This window comes from Nerophis ophidion, linkage group LG11 (assembly GCF_033978795.1).
Source record: "Nerophis ophidion isolate RoL-2023_Sa linkage group LG11, RoL_Noph_v1.0, whole genome shotgun sequence".
NCBI lineage: Eukaryota > Metazoa > Chordata > Actinopteri > Syngnathiformes > Syngnathidae > Nerophis > Nerophis ophidion.
In genome coordinates this window covers 42061978-42076100 of record NC_084621.1, presented here as the reverse complement: position 1 = coordinate 42076100, position 14123 = coordinate 42061978, and the positions used below count along the sequence as shown (strand labels likewise).

General features: G+C 37.8%; 1 protein-coding gene across 1 annotated transcript in view; it reads left to right on the top strand.

Moving 5' to 3' along the window:
• Positions 1-266: 266 nt before the first annotated feature.
• Positions 267-14123, top strand: part of st14 (ST14 transmembrane serine protease matriptase) — a 71370-nt gene continuing 57513 nt past the window's right edge. The window contains exons 1-2 of the mRNA XM_061915998.1: positions 267-420; positions 556-634. Coding sequence (XP_061771982.1) covers positions 614-634 — 21 coding nt within the window. The 5' untranslated portion in view covers positions 267-420; positions 556-613. The remainder of the gene's footprint in view (positions 421-555; positions 635-14123) is intronic.

The window sequence follows — 14123 nt, the reverse complement described above, 5'->3', positions numbered from 1 at the left end:
CATACACTGTTGACAAAAATATAATCATGTAAGACAATGAGCAATATCAACAAACTAAACTAATAACTATTCCTTTGTGGTACAAACACAATAGCTTAAACCCCTTAAAAAACAGGGACGGTAAGCAATATATAAATTGATAAATATAATATCAACAATGTAACAGAGCAGTATCGAGCGATACTGAGATACTACATTAGTATCGATACTTATTAGTTATTTGGATCCACTGTATCTGTCTACCCCTGTCAAAGTAATAGCCAAGTAGAGACAATAAATGGCTATAGACTCCTCTCGGAGTTGTATAAATTAAAGCGTTAATCAATATTGTTATTCGTTAACTAATAACTAAAACTGGGAGCTCATTTAACAGCTCGGTATTTGGGGGCGTGGCTTACGATAAAGGTGTGTAAGGAAAAGGTAGGTTTGTGTCAGCGTTCTTAGGCTGCGTCGACAGAGGAAGTGATTGTTGGATTTTTTTAAAAGTTATTGTTGGTTTTTCTACCGATAATCACTAACGACGGTATTTTTAATTCCAACTTTTACAAAAAACAGTGTCGAAAGAACAGAAAAGGGATTCCTATTTCCTGTGGGTTTTCCAGCGCCTTGGACGATGTATGCCGCCAGATACGACGTGAGTTTATCCACCTAAAACACCATTTATTTTTTTTTAAATAGCATTAAGTTCACGCAGCCTACAATAATAAGATATGGAGCAAATGACCAATTCCAATGAAGGCCTCGTTTTGCTATCAAAGTCCTGTTTTGTTGCGCTTTTGATGTAGTGGGCCTTGTCGAGTTGTTATGAGAGTTTTGCAAAATGAGTGATTAAAACCGACTAAAACTTCAATTGCACAAGTTAATTGCATCGAGAAAGTTTTGGGAAACGTCAGGTTGTCTGTTTGCGTTGCAGTTGTCAAAATGAGTCACACGTTGGATCTAACTTTTCCCACTACTGTACTTGTCATCAACTATGTTCCTAACACCCTCAACGTAAATCTTAACTACATTTCTCCCCATCCTTTGGATTGTGTGCTTACATATCTTACTATAAAAAAAAAATAGAAGATTAAAATAAAATAAAATAAAAAAATCGGTCTAAGCCTGAGCCCTTGAGAGGGGGTCCAGACTGAGACGAAGGGAAAAACACAACAACAACTCATAGCCATTGTACACATCCCTCTCACATGTGTGTAAGAGGGATTTTGCGATATTGCCATATTTTTGCTGAAAGGATTTGGTAGAAAACATCCCTGATAAAGTTCGCAACTCTGGGTGCTAAGAGAAAAGCCCTGCCTCTACCGGAAGATGCAGACGATGACGTCACATGTTGATGGCTCCTCACATATTCACATTGATTTTAATGGGAGCCTCCAACAAAAACAGCTATTCGGACCGAGAAAACGACAATTTCCCCATTAATTTGAGCGAGGATGAAAGATTCGTGTTTGAGGATATTGATAGAGACGGACTAGAAAAAAACCCCCAAAAAAACGCGAGTGCATTGAGACGGATTCATATGTTTTTAGAGACATTTGCTAGGATAATTCTGGGAAATCCCTTATCTTTCTATTGTGTTGCGAGTGTTTTAGTGAGTTTAACAGTACCTGATAGTCGGAAGTGTACGTCCACGGCCGGGTGGCACAAGCTCAGCAATCACAATTTTCTCACCGAAACCTGCTGGTTGACATTCGGTTGGGATCCATGTCCGCTGTGATCCATAGTAAAGTTTCACCTCCGTGAATTTTAAACAATGAATCTCCGTGTGTTTGTGTGGCTAAAGGCTAAAGCTTCCCAACTCCATCTTTGTACTTTGACTCCTCCAATATTAATTGAACAAATTGCAAAAGATTCAGCAACACAGATCTCCAAAATACTGTGTAATTATGCCGTTAAAGCAGACGACTTTTAGCTGTGTGTGTGCGCAGCGCTCATATTCCTAACAGCCCGTGATGTCAAGCCTGCACGTCATCATTACGTGACGTTTTCAAGACGAAATTCCCGGGAAATTTAAAATTGCAATTTAATAAACTAAAAGGGCCGTATTGGTATGTGTTGCAATGTTAATATTTCATCATTGATATATAAACTATCAGACTGCGTGGTGGGTAGTAGTGGGTTTCAGTAAGCCTTTAAAATGAGCATATATTAATGCAGTATGAAAACGAAAGTTTTAACGTAGACACATAGAATCATCATACTGCTGTGATTATATGCATCAAGTGCTCATTCAAGGTCCTCTCCAAAATTTCTCATAGTCATCATTGTCACTGTCACGGATGTCCCACTGGGGTGAGTTTCCCTTGCCCTTATATGGGCTCTACCGAGGATGTCGTTGTGGCTTGTGCAGCCCTTTGAGACACTAGTGATTTAGGGCTATATAAATAAACATTGATTGATTGATAGATACCGCAGTATTACAGTTTAAAAATATTCACAATAATGCCATGACGTATGATGATATCAAACAAAACCTTGGTGAGTGTAGTTTTTTTCTGGCACTTTTGCTTTGGCAATTCTGAAAATAAACTACATCTTCCAGAATCCTCTGTGCAGCGTGTACCAGCAATGTGGGGGCGTGGAGCGCCTTTCAGGAAAAAGACAGGAAGCAGGATGAGGAATAGTTGTTTTTTTTCACAAATAATTTTTTTATGTTGCTATCAAACAGACAAACCAACCCTCGTGAAACCACAACCTCATTTGTGGCGGTAATAAATCGCGCCACGTGTTCCAACATGCCTCAAATTTTACCTTTTTTAAGGTCAAGGCAAGTGTTGCCTTTAAGGAGGGCTCATATTTTAGGGCACCAAGGCAAGTTGGAAGGGCACCAAGGCAAACATTTTATTTCGAGGCAGGGGCTCCAAAGCGCATATATGTGTGTATGTGTATATATGTATGTATGTGTGTATTAGGACTCGGCAATATTGGCTTTTATTAATTTCGCGATATTTTAATGCCATAATGCGATATATGATATATATTACGATATTTTGCCTTGACCTTGAATGAGCACTTGATGCATATACTCACAGCAGTATGATGATTCTATGTGTCTACATTAAAACTTTCGTTTTCATACTGCATTAATATATGCTCATTTTAAAGGCTTACTGAAACCCACTACTACCCACCACGCAGTCTGATAGTTTATATATCAATGATGAAATATTAACATTGCAACACATACCAATACGGCCCTTTTAGTTTATTAAATTGCAATTTTAAATTTCCCGGGAATTTCGTCTTGAAAACGTCATGTAATGATGACGTGTACGCGAGACGTCATGGGTTTTTAGGAAGTATGAGCGCTACGCACACACACAGCTAAATGTCGTCTGCTTTAACGGCATAATTACACATTATTTTGGAGAACTGTGTTGCTGAATCTTTTGCAATTTGTTCAATTAACATTGGAGAAGTCAAAGTAGCAAGATGGAGTTGGGAAGCTTTAGCATTTAGCCACACAAACACACAGTGATTCCTTGTTTAAAATTCACGGAGTTGAAACTTTCCTATGGATCACAGCGGACATGGATCCCGACCACTTGTCAACCAGCAGGTTTCGGTGAGAAAATTGTGGTTAAAAGTCGCCACTTACCGGATATCAGGTGAGCTTGCGCCTCCCGTACAGCTGCCGTCGACTTCCCCGAGACACTGCGCGTCAACACACGGCCGTGGACACACACTTCCGACACACACATCCATTAATTTTCTACCGCTTATTCCCTTTTGGGGTCGCGAGGCCGCTGGCGCCTATCTCAGCAACAATTGGATGGAAGGCGGTGTACACCCTGGACAAGTCGCCACCTCGAAAGACATGCACCTGGGGATAGGTTGATTGGCAACACTTCCAACTATCAGGTGCTGTTAAACTCACTAAAACACTAGCAACACAATAGAAAGATAAGGGATTTCCCAGAATTATCCTAGTAAATGTCTCTAAAAACATATGAATCCGTCTCAATGCAACACGATTGCGATCGCGTTTTTATTTTATTTTTTTTTCTAGTCCGTTGCTATCAATATCCTCAAACACAAATCTTTTATCCTCGCTCAAATTATTGGGGAAATGGTCGTTTTCTAGGTCCGAATAGCACTTTTTGTTGGAGGCTCCCATTAAAAACAATGTGAACATGTGAGGAGCCATCAAACATGTGACGTCATCGTCTGCGACTTCCGGTAGAGGAAGGGCTTTTCTCCAGTTGCGAACTTTATCGTGGATGTTCTTTACTAAATCCTTTCAGCAAAAATATGGCAATATCGCGAAATTATCAAGTATGACACATAGAATAGACCCGCTATCCCCGTTTAAATAAGAAAATCTCATTTCAGTAGGCCTTTAAACTTTCATGCAGAGAGGGAAATCACGACTAAGTCAATTGAACAAAGCTGTATTTATTAAATACTCTTCATTCTTTCAAGGGTGACTTTTGAAATGAAAGTACAAATTAATAATGTTGCTACCTTTTTGTGTAGTAACACTTCTGCTGCATACTTTGCATTGATTGATTGATTGATACTTTTATTAGTAGATTGCTCAGTACAGTACATATTCCGTACAATTGACCACTAAATGGTAACCCCCGAATAAGTTTTTCAACTTGTTTAAGTCGGGGTCCACGTTAATCAATTCATGGTACAAATATATACTATTAGCATAATACAGTCATCACACAGGTTAATCATCAGAGTATATACATTGAACAGCATATTGCTGTTGTCTGCTGAATATCTTCTCACTTGAAGCCAAACCACCGTCAGATGATGGACCCCCTGCTCTTTATGTTGGGCATTTATTGTTCTTCCTTCATTTGTGATAAGTTTCACACCATCTCTCTCTTGTATTGTCACAAGTTCCCCTCGCTCGACCTGGCTCAGCTAACGTTAGCCATGCTGCTACCTCTCTGATCGGCGAGAGATATCGCAGACGATAAAAAAACTTACATAAGCAAAGAAAGTGTTATTTAATTCAGTTTTAGTGGAATCTACCCGTCGAGAGGCACGAATGTTAATAAAATGAACGTGCAAATGAAAAGACAGCTTCACTACTTTAGTCATCATTTTTGCACTTAAACTTCTGTTTGATCGACATTGGCATTACTGTCACAAGTGGTGCAAACATGTATTACAAGTAAGTACTACTGTTATTACATGACATGTATACTTCCACTATAAAGTGCTGTATAGGCCACTCCAAACTTCTGTATTTACAACAAATAAAAAGTTGTGTTTCTGTCCTCCATCAGCATTGTGAATGAGAGGCAAAATCCTCCTTCAGTGCCGCTTGGAACAAAAAGTGTGTAAAAAATAAGTTCACAAAATTCAAACATATCTCATTCTGTATCTGTCAGAATGAGAGATGAGGAGTGAGAAACGCCTATTGTGTGATGCCCGCAGCTAAATGCAACTCGACCTGCCTCAGCTAACGTTAGCCATGCTAACGTTAGCTCTCGGCGAGAGCATATGACGCTGGACGCGCGACAGTATGTGACGTATGTAAGAAGGCGGGCTTATTTCACGTCTCTGTGAGAAGGACAGACAAGGAGTGAGACTTGCCAGTAATGTAATGCACGTAGCTTAAAGCAACGGTGTGAGAACATATAATCGAATATTACGATATAGTCATTTTCTATATCGCACAGAGACAAACCTGTGATATATCGCAGGTGTGGCACAGTGGGAGAGTGGCCGTGCGCAACCCGAGGGTCCCTGGTTCAATTCCCACCTAGTACCAACCTCGTCATGTCCGTTGTGTCCTGAGCAAGACACTTCACCCTTGCTCCTGATGGGTGTTGGTTGGTGCCTTGCATGGCAGTTCCCTCCATCAGTGTGTGAATGTGCGTGTGAATGGGTAAATGTGGAAGTAATGTCAAAGCGCTTTGAGTACCTTGAAGGTAGAAAAGCGCTATACAAGTACAACCCATTTATCGTATATATCGCCCAGCCCTAGTATGTACAGTATATATGTGTGTGTGTGTGTGTGTGTGTGTGTGTGTATATATATATATATATATATATATATATATATATATATATATATATATATATATATATATATATATATATATATATATATATATATATACACACACACACACACACATATATGGGGCAGCACGGTGGAAGAGGGGTTAGTGCATCTGCCTCACAATACGAGGGTCCTGAACAGTCCTGGGTTCAATCCCAGGCTCGGGGTCTTTCTGTGTGGAGTTTGCATGTTCTCCCCGTGACTGCGTCGGTTGCCTCCGGGTACTCCGGCTTCCCCCCACCACCAAACACATGCACCTGGGGATAGGTTGATTGGCAACACTAAATTGGCCCTAGTGTGTGAATGTTGTCTGTCTATCTGTGTTGGCCCTGCAATGAGGTGGCGACTTGTCCAGGGTGTAACCCCCCTACCGCCCGAATGCAGCTGAGATAGGAGCCAGCGACCCCAAAAGGGACAAGCGGTAAAAAATGGATGGATGGATATATGCATATGCATATAAACCTTGTTTACTACCTTGTGACAACCTCTTTAAGTTTTTTTAATCGATCAGAAATATCAAACCGCTAAAATTCGCCAAACGTGAATAAGTGTGGAGAGAGTGTTTTGCATTTTTGTCATCATCCTTTGTAATGGCTTTAAATAGGTGTCATTTAATCTTTTTTGTTGATTGGATGTTTTTTTTATGATATCCACAAAGTTCAATAAGCAGGTTGTTATGTGTGATCACGTTTGTTGAATTTGTGTACTGGTTGATTTTTTTTTTTTTTTCTGCACCGTGACTAGGGAAGGTTGTTTGATTGGGTAACATAAGTGAATGCTGTACTTTAATTTCTTGAAAGTACAATTAATGGAAGTGTTACTTTCATTTGCCACCAGATGGCAACTAATACAAATACACACTTGTTGGATATTTATGATATGGACACACCGCTCCTGTGCTGTCTCACAGGCCAAATTGAAGACTCTTTTGGCCCACAGGTCGTTGTTTGGACATTCCTGTTCCAGAGGATGACCAATTGCACGCACAATGATGCAGTGGCGCAATAGATGTCTGGCACAAAGTAATTTGCAGTCAGTCATATCACCCTTTTGTCACAAAAAAAATAGAGAGTACATGACCTAGGTAACGTGTCCTAAATGGTAGGTGATCGGAGTGCGTCATCAATATGTACCAGTGTAACAGAAAAATCTGTAAACAGAATACCATCTATACTGCAGAAATGCTAGTCAAAGATCCTCACTATGACTACACCATGCTGCTGATTTTTAGGCCGCACTTAAAAAATGCTGGTCAAAGATCCTTTCTATGACAGGAGCACTCGGCTATTTTTAGGAACCTGCTAAGGAAATGTACAGTAAATCAGCACCTAGTCCAATTTCACTGATGCCCCAATTGTGGCTCATTGGCTACCAGGTGATTTGTACTGCTTTAGTGTGTGCAGCAGAATGTTAATACACAGTAACCACAAGTGGTTACATTTGGCCAAAGGTGAAGTTTTTCTTACAAAGGCTCATTAATGGTTACACAGTTTAATGTGCACAGTGCTGCCTAAATTTACCCTCTTGAGATGCTATAAGGGGAACCTGCTCTTTTTTTGGGAATTTTGCCTATCATTCACAATGATATGTAAAACAATCACAAGACCACATGTTTTTTCTTTTTATGCATTCTAATTTGGAATATATACGGCAAGTAGGAGGTGACTAACAATGCATCTAAAAAGAAAGTAATCTATTGCACACATAAAGCCCTCTCAAAAACATCCAAAAAGCGCCAACAGAACTTAATTTACATCTTGTGACCTGAATATAAACCAAGTATTGGCAATATTGTTACAAAAAGCGCTAATATAGAGGAACTACTTTTATTGGTGCCAATGATCTGCTGTATCTCCTCAGAGTTGATACAAGATAATTCTAGATAATCAATGCCTCTAACTTGTATAGTAAAAGGTTGTGGCAAGAAAGACACAAAGACGCTCATTTGCACCCACTTTTTTTTTTTTTTAATCTGCATGAGGATTATGATTAATTCCTTATCTAAACGGGAAGCTATAGACAGGCCATCAGTTGGCATTCCAGTGAAAGTAGACATTGTAAAATAAGTGATTGTGTCATTACCTTCATAGTTTGTATTTCTTGTTTAGCACTTGGCAATAGTGCATCTTTGTAGATCTGTTTAGCACACAGCTTCTGAAACTCGTAGATCATTCTCTTTATATTCAGACTAAAAAAATATAAGGTTCTGGATCATAATTTGTCTCCAGGTAGTCCGTGTGTGTTGTCATGAAGTTTGTCTTGAGTTGTAGTGTTGTTGTTGAAGGAAATATCGAATGTTGTGATGCGCCTGTGAAATCAATAAAAAAGGTTGTGTTGAGTAATTAACAATACGTACAGTTTTTTGTTAAAGTTCCAACTAGGGCTGGGTGATATGGCCTTTTATTAATATCTCAATATTTTTGGGCCATGTTACGATACACGATATACATTGTGATATTTTGCCTTAGCCTTGAATGAACACTTGATGCATATAATCACAGCAGTATGATGATTCTATGTGTCTACATTAAAACATTCTTGTTCGGACTGCATTGATAAATGCTCATTTTAAACTTTCATGCAGAGAAGGAAATCACAACTAAGTCAATTTAGCAAAACTATTTATGAAACCGTTATTAAGCAGTGGCACAAACATTCATGTGATTTCCAAACCAGAAAGTGCAGGATGGTCGAGAGACATTTTAAATCAAGCTATTAGTGCACTTTTGTGCATGATGTCACTAAGATGACATTTCAAAACAACACTAACTTAAATTGCACTTTTTGTAGAGAACGCCACTACAATTGTTAAAAACTAATAAAGTGCACTTTTGTGCTTGATATCACAAGATAATGTCAAATAAAAATGAGCTGCATAATAGGAAATCAAATAGTATATGTCCTTCGTTCTGTGGTTGGTTCCTGCGGACATTATCTCTTTCTGTTGTTGACCATTTTGTCATACGGTGTTGATGTGGAAATTGTTGCTTCGGCATTTTGTGGGTGTGGCACCGAACGGAGATGTTGACATGCAGTTCCAAGCACTCTAGCAGGTGACTTTTTAAATGATGCTACTAATTAGCAGTGCTGCTACTTTTTGTAGCAACGCTTTTGCCGCACAATTGTTCAACATATTCCTGGGGGTGAACAAGGGGATGGGTCAAATGCAGAGGACAAATTTCACCACACCTAAAGTGAAGTGAATTATATTTATACAGCGCTTTTCTCAAGTGACTCAAAGCGCTTTACATTGTGAAACCCAATATCTAAGTTACATTTAAAACTAGTGTGGGTGTCATTGGGAGCAGGTGGGTTAAGTGTCTTGCCCAAGGACACAACGGCAGTGACTAGGATGGTGCAAGCGGGGATCGAACCTGCAACCCTCAAGTTGCTGGAACGGCCGCTTTACCAACCGAGCTATACCTAATGTGTGTGACAATCATTGGTACTTTAACTTTAACAAAGATATTCCACTGTGCACATTGACCCTACAAGCTGTGTTCGCTTAACACATATAGTTTGCTCTAGCGTCAGAGAAATATTGACGTATTCTACGACAAGAAGTGAATTTGTGTGACTCGTTTGAAAATAAAACGGAAGATGATAAATATTTTGAGATATCCCAATAACAATAATATGGCTTTTTCAAGAAGAAGCCAGAACAATATTTAATGTTTCTTCTGTCAAGAATGTATGTTGTTTCTATGTATTTAATTAAAGTTACAAAATATATTTTTGTTAAAAACCATAAATACTTAGATAATTTTGTGAAAAATAACTGTGATAGAGATTTTGAGTATCCCTACAATTTTTAGAAGATTTTGAACAATTATCCATGAAAAAATAATGCTAACATATTTTAGCAGAAATGTGCAAACTCAAGTAGAAACCACCAAAATCTATTTTTTCTGTTTTGAATCAAACACTACTAACTATTATCAGGGGGCTAATTATTTTGTCCATTGCATTTTTTACTTTTTCCTTGTTTCAATTCAGCAAATCAATAAAAATGTTACTTTGGCCTCATGCTCATGCAGTTTACTTTGGTATAGCGGACACCCACAATAAACATTTTGGGTTATGATGACACATGTCAATAAAAATAAATAAAGGGCTTTTAATTGATTTGAAGAAGAAGGCTAATTTTGTCCTTGGGTGTATTTACACATTGAACTCCTCGAACTCAGCAAGCTTTCCACTATTTATACACTGTACTGTGTTTTCCTCAGCACCATTTTCTACTAATTGAAGTTCTGTCAAAGGAGGCCCTTGAGGTACGCTGAAATGGATGAGAAGGAGACAGTTTTTGAGATAATTGGGTAAAAGGTGTAAAAAAATGTTGAGCAAATTTGTGAGATGAGCTACACTCACTGCAGATTGGGCTGTCCCTTTCCCAACACCTGTATAGGTCGACTTTTTTTCTCCACCGTTTTAATATGTTGCTGTTTTGCATTAACTACCACTTGGAATTAAGTGTATCCAGAGGTGTAAAATAAGTCAGGATTCTCCCAGTTTTTAAGGGAATTGCAGTTGTTGCTGGTGCTGTCATGCATTAAATCCTCTGATTGCGGGATGCAGGTAATTGTGTTTAAGCAACTAACGGTTTCAAACTCGATTTAACTTGAGAATACAGGAGGTATAGTCTGGGTGTGTCATCAATCACCTTTTGACCATATGACTAAATTTGTTAGCTACTGCTATTGACAGCTATAGTCAGCCTTAAGTCATTATAAATGTAAAATTTTATGTAAAATTGCACATTTAAGCAATGCTGAGCTCCTCGTGATATGGTCCGAAACACTTCAGCTTGCTTAAAGGAAGTTGCTCTTTGCAGTGCCCAATGTATCTGTTGTGCTGTCGTATTTGTGTCTGCACCATTTAGGGCTGCAACAATTAATTGATATGTTTGATGAAAAAAAAAAGCTTTGACTTTGGTTTTTTGATGGTTTGTTTAATTTATTAATGGCAATTTATAGAATCCATTATTTCTGCAAGGCTGCTAAATAAAGGGCACATATGGAGGTGGTGCACCTGCGATGAAGTAGATCATGCTGTTGGTAAAGTGGCCTGCGTGTGTGTGGTGGGCACAGCGAAGTGTGGAGAAAGTTGGCCCAAAGAAAAGTGAGAAAGCCCAAAAGGCAACGAGAGAAGCTGTCAAATTTTTTGCGATAATTTTAAAGTGAAAAAGACAACATGGTGAAATGTTTGCATTATCAAACACAGCTGGCACTTCACAATAGCACTACATTGTTGATGCAGCACGTTACAAGAAAGCAGCCTTCATATTTAAGAGGAGCATTCTATTTTGGTAGCTTACACCTGCTTGACATGCATAACAAATGTTTTATTTAAACACACAGCGGAATGTGAGGACATGTTAGCATCTACAGTTTATGTTAATTAGTTGTTTGTCCAAAAATCAAACACCTCTCTACCAATTAATACCTTTTCAAATGTGTATTTGTTATTTTTGAATACATTGTGACTCAATTTATCAAACTGTATTAGTCTTTTTGTTTCATTTGGACTTTTATCTTTTAACTGTTTTTTAAGCAAAACAAGTAATTTTTTAATCTTTTTTTAACTTTTACTGCTGTGGTAAAAATGCAAATTCTATATTATTTGCATTCATTAGAACAGTGGTTCTCAACCTTTTTTCAGTGATGTGTACCCCTGTGAACATAATTCAAGTACCCCCTAATCAGAGCAAAGCATTTTTGGTTAAAAAAAAAGAGATAAAGAAGTACGATACAGCACTATGTCATCAGTTTCTGATTTATTTAATTGTATAACAGTGCAAAATATTGCTCATTTGTGGTGGTCTTTCTTGAACTATTTGGAAAAAAAGATATACAAATAACCAAGAACTTGTTGAAAAAATAAACAGGTGATTCAATTATAAATAAAGATTTCGACACATAGAAGTAATCATCAACTTAAAGTGCCCTCTTTGGGGATTGTAATAGAGATCCATCTGGATTCATGAACTTAATTCTAAACATTTCTTCACAAAAAAAGACATTTTTAACAACAATATTTATGGAACATGTCCACAAAAAAATCTAGCTGTCAACACTGAATATTGCATTGTTGCATTTCTTTTCACAGTTTATGAACTTGCATTCATATTTTGTTGAAGTATTATTCAATAAATATATTTATAAAGGATTTTTGAATTGTTGCTATTTTTAGAATATTTTAAAAAATCACACGTACCCCTTGGCATACCTTCAAGTACCCCCAGGGGTACGCATACTCCCATTTGAGTACCACTGCGTTAGAAGAAGAAATAAGGGGCTGTAGAAGAATCCTTGTTTATTTGAACCATTTTCGTTGTTGCCCTAGGGTAAACTGGGTAACACATGGCACACTGACAAAGCTTAACCCATTGTTACTATAACAATGTACAAGATTAATAATAGGTTTCCTCTCTCTCTTCCCCTCCATCTTTCGGTAATCCTTTTTTTTTTTTAATCTCTCTAGTTATCATTATGTATACGTATTGTTGCATATGAACAACTGTATTGTTGATAATAGAGGTAAACTATTGGTATTATTCATGATCAATAGCGCTTTTTCTATTGGTATTTGTATTGCTCCAATTGTAGTGTAAAAATGCTCATTGTCATTTCTATATCATTATTTATTTCACTAACTGCTTCTTTTTTATAACTTTTACAATCATATTTGTACATATCGTATGTGCTGGTGTTGTTCTATTGTTGCTGTTGTTTTTGTCTCTGTCTAATCCCCCCCTCATCCCCACAATTTCCCCCTCTGTCTTCTTTTTTTTCTCTTTCTAACCCCTCCTGCTCCGGCCTGGCTGCACCAAATGATAAAATGAATACATTTAATAAAGTCAAATACAAATAAGGCAACAAGAGAAGTATCCCACACTCTTCTCTTTTGTAAAGTAAATCTGAACAGCCGATATGGGCATCTACATCAGCTATGTGATTTGCCTGAGAAGCTGGACAGGACAAAAAAAAATAAAAAAATAAACCATTTTCTCCGAAAGACACATTGCGGCTACAAAGTGTGTTTTATTCCATTAATCAATAGATCACTCGATTACTAAAGTAATCGATAGCTGCAGCCCTAACACTGTTATTCTACTTTGTGTTTTTTTAGTGGGATATAAGATTGCCATAATGTATTTAACTACTAGCTGCCCAGGTTGTCGGGCCGCTATTACGCTTAAACTATGAAATTAAGTAAAGGGCCACAAAATATGTGCCTGGCTCCGCAAGATTGGAAACCCCATTTCTAGACACTACACTGTGCAAATAGTAAAGTCAGCCACTTTGTAGAGTGTTGCTGCATTGGCCACAAACAGCACACAAAGTTGACCAGCACCTCATATTGTCTTTATTAACACTTACTGACACTTGAAAGAGTGCATTATCATATATATTTTAGAAGAAAACACTTTTTTAAAATGTCATTATCAATCAAAGTTGAATAATAATAAAGTGCAATATGGGATGCCAATTTTTTTTTTCTTATCAGCATAAAAACAACTGTTTCCCCCAAAGTTTGGACAAATAAAGAAAAAGAAGTTTGGACAAATAAAGAAAAAGAAGTTTGGACAAATAAAGAAACCATTACAATTTAAGTGTGTGATTGATTAAAATTATCGTTTGATATTTATCCAGGTTAGACAGCGACTATTACTGACATCTACTGTACTCGACACAGGGGTTTGACCTTGTGTAACTGTAAAGCAGAGTTGTTCAATTGGTGACTCGGGGGGCTTAATCTGCCCTGGAAATTACACCATACTGGCAATCAGGATCAGTTCAAAACTTGGGAGACAACATTTTTGCAGAAAATTCCTAAAACCACTAGAGTGCACCTGTTGTATAGAGGAACTTAGACCACTGCAAACACATTGACAGATCCTTGCATTGACATTTTAACCTTGCTGGACTGGGGACCAAATGTGTGACTTACACAACAGAGGCATTCCGAAAGGCAACCCTTAAAGGACTCTCCTTTTTTGAAAGTTACATATTTTTTCCATAATGTGATTTATGTAACTAAGGTGTTGCTCTAGTTTGTTTACTTTGAATGCAGTAGTCATTTATTCTCCATC